Source organism: Mesoplodon mirus (genome assembly GCF_964341445.2).
Source record: "Mesoplodon mirus genome assembly, chromosome: 13".
NCBI lineage: Eukaryota > Metazoa > Chordata > Mammalia > Artiodactyla > Ziphiidae > Mesoplodon > Mesoplodon mirus.
This window is the reverse complement of record NC_138989.1, coordinates 41859771-41865677: the sequence shown is the minus strand read 5'-3', so window position 1 is coordinate 41865677 and position 5907 is coordinate 41859771. Positions and strand designations below refer to the sequence as shown.

The following is a 5907-nucleotide window of genomic DNA, read 5'->3' as shown; positions in this document are numbered from 1 at the left end:
CACGCGCCTCAGCCCGCCGCTCGGCCGCACCGCGTGGCAGCCCCGCGCCCGCCGCCCTCGTCCCCCGCGCGCCGGCCTCCGCGCTCAACGTGTCCGCGCTGCCCTTCGCCGGCCCGGCGTGGGAGGCGGTTGTGCGCTCCGGCCGCGCGGGGCTTGCCGAGTTGGCACCGACAAATATTTGGTTTCCCTGTTCCCCGGGCTGCTGTAATCTTAAACCGCCGGGAGCCCGAGGCCTATATTTATAGAAAAACGCACGTTCCGGAGGCCGCCGTGGGCACCACTGGGTTGCCTCGGGAAGAATTTTTGTAATTTGGAGGACAGTCCCCGTTTTCATTGTTTTCATTTTTTGAAATTGGGACCTTCCAGACCAGGACAGCTGAAAATTAACAAACTCCCAGGGAGGGCCATATTGTTTTTGAGAGCCTTTTGTCTGTGGTTGGGCAGTCTCATCCGAGCCGTCCCCGCACTCCTCTCCGGCCCTCGGAGCCGACTCCAGCTTCTCTGAGCTTCACTGCCACCTGTGGGCCGCGGCTCGGAGCGGAGCCCCTTTTGTCCTGTGTGGCCCCCCCTAAGAAGTCCTCCTGGCGGGGCTCGGGGTACTGGGGGCTGGGGAGATGAACGCTGCGGCCAGCAGCTACCCCATGGCCTCCCTGTACGTGGGTGACCTGCACTCGGACGTCACCGAGGCCATGCTGTACGAAAAGTTCAGTCCTGCGGGGCCTGTGCTGTCCATCCGGGTCTGCCGCGATATGATCACCCGCCGCTCCCTGGGTTATGCCTACGTCAACTTCCAGCAGCCGGCTGACGCTGAGCGGGCCTTGGATACCATGAACTTTGATGTGATTAAGGGAAAGCCAATCCGAATCATGTGGTCTCAGAGGGATCCCTCTTTGAGAAAATCTGGCGTGGGAAATGTCTTCATCAAGAACCTGGACAAATCTATAGATAACAAGGCACTTTATGATACTTTTTCTGCTTTTGGAAACATTCTGTCCTGCAAGGTGGTGTGTGATGAAAACGGCTCTAAGGGTTATGCCTTTGTCCACTTCGAGACCCAGGAGGCTGCCAACAAGGCCATCGAGAAGATGAATGGCATGCTCCTCAATGACCGCAAAGTGTTTGTGGGCAGATTCAAGTCTCGAAAAGAGCGGGAAGCTGAGCTTGGAGCCAAAGCTAAGGAATTTACCAATGTTTATATCAAAAACTTCGGGGAAGAGGTGGATGATGAGAGTCTGAAAGAGCTATTCAGCCAGTTTGGTAAGACTCTAAGTGTCAAGGTGATGAGAGATCCCAGTGGGAAATCCAAAGGCTTTGGCTTTGTGAGTTACGAAAAACACGAGGATGCCAATAAGGCCGTGGAGGAGATGAATGGAAAAGAAATCAGTGGGAAAGTCATTTTCGTCGGCCGTGCACAGAAGAAAGTGGAGCGGCAGGCCGAGTTAAAGCGAAAATTTGAACAGCTGAAACAGGAGAGAATTAGTCGGTATCAGGGGGTGAACCTCTACATTAAGAACTTGGATGACACCATTGATGATGAGAAGTTAAGGAAAGAGTTTTCTCCTTTTGGATCAATCACCAGTGCTAAGGTGATGCTGGAGGATGGGAGAAGCAAAGGGTTTGGCTTTGTCTGCTTCTCATCCCCTGAAGAGGCAACCAAAGCAGTCACGGAGATGAACGGACGCATCGTGGGCTCCAAGCCACTGTATGTTGCCCTGGCCCAGAGAAAAGAAGAGAGAAAGGCTCACCTGACCAACCAGTATATGCAGCGGGTGGCCGGGATGAGAGCGCTCCCCGCCAATGCCATCTTAAATCAGTTCCAGCCTGCAGCTGGGGGCTACTTTGTGCCAGCAGTTCCACAGGCTCAGGGAAGACCTCCATATTACACACCTAACCAGTTAGCACAGATGAGGCCTAATCCACGCTGGCAGCAAGGTGGGAGACCTCAAGGCTTCCAAGGAATGCCAAGTGCTATACGCCAGTCTGGGCCTCGTCCAGCTCTTCGCCATCTGGCTCCAACTGGTAATGCTCCGGCCTCTCGTGGCCTCCCTACTACCGCTCAGAGAGTCGGGTCTGAGTGCCCGGACCGCTTGGCTATGGACTTTGGTGGGGCTGGTGCCGCCCAGCAAGGGCTGACTGACAGCTGCCAGTCTGGAGGTGTTCCCACAGCTGTGCAGAGCCTAGCGCCTCGTGCCGCTGTTGCTGCCGCTGCTCCTCGGGCTGTTGCACCTTACAAGTACGCCTCCAGTGTCCGCAGCCCTCACCCCGCCATCCAGCCCCTGCAGGCACCCCAGCCTGCGGTCCACGTGCAGGGGCAGGAGCCGCTGACCGCCTGCATGCTGGCCGCAGCACCCCCGCAGGAACAGACACAGATGCTGGGTGAACGTTTGTTCCCGCTCATCCAGACGATGCACTCAAACCTGGCTGGGAAGATTAGGGGGATGCTGCTGGAGATTGACAACTCGGAGCTGCTGCACATGCTGGGGTCCCCCGAGTCTCTCCGCTCCAAGTTGGATGAAGCTGTGGCGGTCCTGCAGGCTCATCATGCCAAGAAAGAAGCTGCCCAGAAGGTGGGCGCTGTTGCTGCTGCTACCTCTTAGACAAGGACAAACCGATTCAAAAGCCAAATAAACCCTCATGGAATTCAGCTCAAGGTTTGAAGACGTCCTAGCTTGTCCTATGGACCTCAACACCAAGAACCACAAATTGCAAATTTAATAGGTCATTTTGTATCAAAAGGTCAATTATGAAGCACCTAGAATTTTTCAATTAAAAGAATATATTCTCTGGGTTCTGATATGGCCCAAACAGTGTTAACTTTTTTTTTTCTATTGTGAGTTTTGATTTTTCCCCCCCAGAAACTAGTTTTATTTGATGTACCCAAGTCTTAAGTTTCTCAATAAAGAAAAAATCTCCATAAAAAAAAATAACTCACCTCAAAAATGGAATTGTTCGCTCATTTCCCCCTTATATTAAAAGCAATATATTTAATTTGGTTTTTTTCAATATTTATTTATTTTGTTGTACTGGGTCTTACTTGTGGCAGGTGGGCTCCTTAGTTGTGGCATGCAAACTCCTAGCTGCAGCATGCACGTGGGATCTAGTTCCCTGACCAGGGATCAAACCTGGGCCCGCTGCGTTGGGAGTGTGGAGTATTATCCACTGTGCCACCAGGGAAGTCCCAGCAATATATTTTAATTAGGAAATTCAGATAAGCAAAATGAATAACATAAAAAACTCCCATTGGATGAACAATACTGACATTTTTTTCTACACTTAAATATAGTTTCTATAAAAGTTGAAATATGCTGTATATATTATAACTTGATTGTTTTTACTTAATTGTAAATCATGAATAACTTCCTATATCACTTAATATTATGCTTCAGTATTACATTTTGATGGCTACATAGAAGTCGATTGTGTGGAAGCACTATGACATTTAATCGATCCCCTATTGTTGGATATTTACATTATTTCCAATTTTACATAGTTATAAATGATACTATGATAAATATTATCCTTACTGATGAAATTGTTCAAACATACACTTAAATTTCCTTTATATAAATTTTTGAAGGTGTATTTGTTGAATCAAAAATATGCAAGCAACACTTTAAGGCTTTTAATGCAAATTGCCAAATTTTTCTCAGAAAGGCTATAGCAATAATTAAATGAAACTTTCCGATTTAGTAGGTAATACAGGGATCTTGTTTTATTTTGTGTTTCTTTTTAGTGAGTTTAAATATTTCCACATATTCAGTAATCATTTATCACTCCTTTGGGGAATTTTAGTGTTCCTTTCCCATTTTTCTACTGGAGTGTTTAACTTTTGAAAAGTAATCTGAAAAAATTTTTATAGCATTAGCACTGTCGTGTGATGAAAATATTTTGCCAGATTATTGTTTGCCTTTGAATTTTATTCATGTATTTTTGAATGCTGGAATGTGCGTAGCATAGTCACTAGACTCCAGAACTGAACTACCTACACTTGAATCCAAGCTCTAACACATATAAGCTATGTAACCTTGAACAGGTTACTTAACTTCTCTGAGTCTCAGTTTTCTCATTGATAAAATGGAAGTGAGAATAGCGCCTACTTTATAGGATTGTTGTGAGGATTAAATGAGCTAATATATGAACAGTGTCTAGAACAATGTTTGGTACATATTAAGTGCTACTTGATAACTAAGTTAAATCAACCATGGATTTGCTCAGGAGTCATCCCTTTAGGAAGACATCTCTGAATCCCCAGCTGAGTAAGATGCTATTCATCTGCCCTTCTAGAGCACTGTTTTTAATACTGCTAATTTTATAATGATATACTTGTATGCTAGTCTTTCTCAATATGCAAGAAACTAAAATGGTGGTAAGGGATTGTATCTTATTTATCATTATATTCCCAATGCCCACCATATGCCTTTTTCTTCTGTAAACTGAACGATAGCTCTTCAGAACTACTCTGATGACACACATCTCACATTCCTTTGAGTTATTATTATGTGTACCTAATTAGTTCTCCAACCATATCACATGTTTCTTGGGGGCAAATACTCATACTGTTTTCTCTACAAGACCAAATTCTGAGTCCAAAACATATCAGACACTCAACAAATGGAGGATCACAAGAAAGAGAGGTTGGAAGGGAGGAAGGGAAAGTTAGAAAAAGGAAGGAAGGAAGGAAGAGCAGCTTTCACACAAGTACAATCATATGCTGGTCCTTGAGATTCTGTCTTGGAAGATCATGCCTCTGGTTACTGAGCTGGTCCAGCCAAATCAACAGTCAATTGCAGGAACCAAGTAGAAGAAGACAAAAGTCAGAAACCCTAGCTCTAGTAAACTGTGGACATTTACTCAAGTCTGTGTCATTTTAGTCAACTACACCATTCTCAGGGTACCATGCAGCTCTCAGCAAGTCCCTCCTTACTCCTTACTTCCTTGTGCAGGTGAATTCCGGGGGCACTCTGGAGCCTGAGAGTCTGTGAATGGCTCGTACACAACCCTGGTTTAAAGGCCCTCAGTTTACAGTGATCCAGAGCATTGATTACTCAGGGTCTCAAGCCTATTCTTGTCCTGAGTCAAAACAGATGTCAATCCAAACATCTGTGTTTCTTCTATTGAAAATATTGTCTATATTCAACGCAATTTCATAGACAGCCAAATTGATCAAAAACTCATTTAGGTGATGATGATTTTTTACTCTTTGGCTATCCTAGTAGCCAAAGCTTGTACATAAGATTGCAGCTCATGGTTATTTCTGTAACTCATTTATTTAAATATTCACTTACTTAACAAATGACTCAACAAACATGTACTTCAGTCTGTGAGAGGCACTTGGAATGGGGATGCAAAGTCACATGGGACAGGACATGCCCACCCTCAGGTTCTTAGGACAGGGGTGGCAGACGGACAAGTAAATATAATTAGAATGCCCTTTTGTAAGCATTTTGTTAGAGTTCTGGTCTGAGTGTTATTGGAACACAGGGGAAAGGTATATACATGTTTCAGAGCTGGGAAGGGGAGGTCACGAAAAGTTTCATGGAGGAGATGAGGCTAGGCTGAATTTTGAGGAAACGTTCATTCAATAAATATTTACTGGCATGAATAAAAAAGGGTATGAGCCATCTAGGCATGGGGTTCATTTGTCAGCAGTGGACAAGATAAGGTTCCTAAACACCTGGAACTAATTATTAAACTATCAAAAGGGGATATGTAGAAAAATGAAGTAGGATAACATGATAAAGAGGCAGGGAGACAGGTCACTAAGGTCAATGTGGAGCTTAGCTGATTCAGTTCCAAGCCAAAGATTGGGTAGGCATTCTGCTCATCACCTAAGAGCCTGGACTGAGGTGGTAACTATGGGAGTGGGTAGGAGGAAGTAGAAGCAACAAGGACGGAGAAGAGAGACTC

At 45.5% G+C, this 5907-nt stretch overlaps 1 protein-coding gene across 2 annotated transcripts; it reads left to right on the top strand.

The window, feature by feature from the left end:
- Positions 1-350: 350 nt before the first annotated feature.
- Positions 351-2855, top strand: LOC309814437 (polyadenylate-binding protein 4-like). Of its 2 annotated transcripts, XM_082640308.1 has the most exons (2): positions 351-2019; positions 2155-2855. In XM_082640308.1, exons 1-2 carry the CDS (start codon positions 615-617, stop codon positions 2595-2597), a joined length of 1848 nt encoding a protein of 615 aa, XP_082496434.1. In that variant the 5' UTR covers positions 351-614; the 3' UTR covers positions 2598-2855. The 2 variants fall into 2 exon arrangements, with proteins under 2 accessions (XP_082496434.1, XP_082496433.1); XM_082640307.1 differs by having other exon boundaries at positions 352-2855.
- Positions 2856-5907: the final 3052 nt, after the last annotated feature.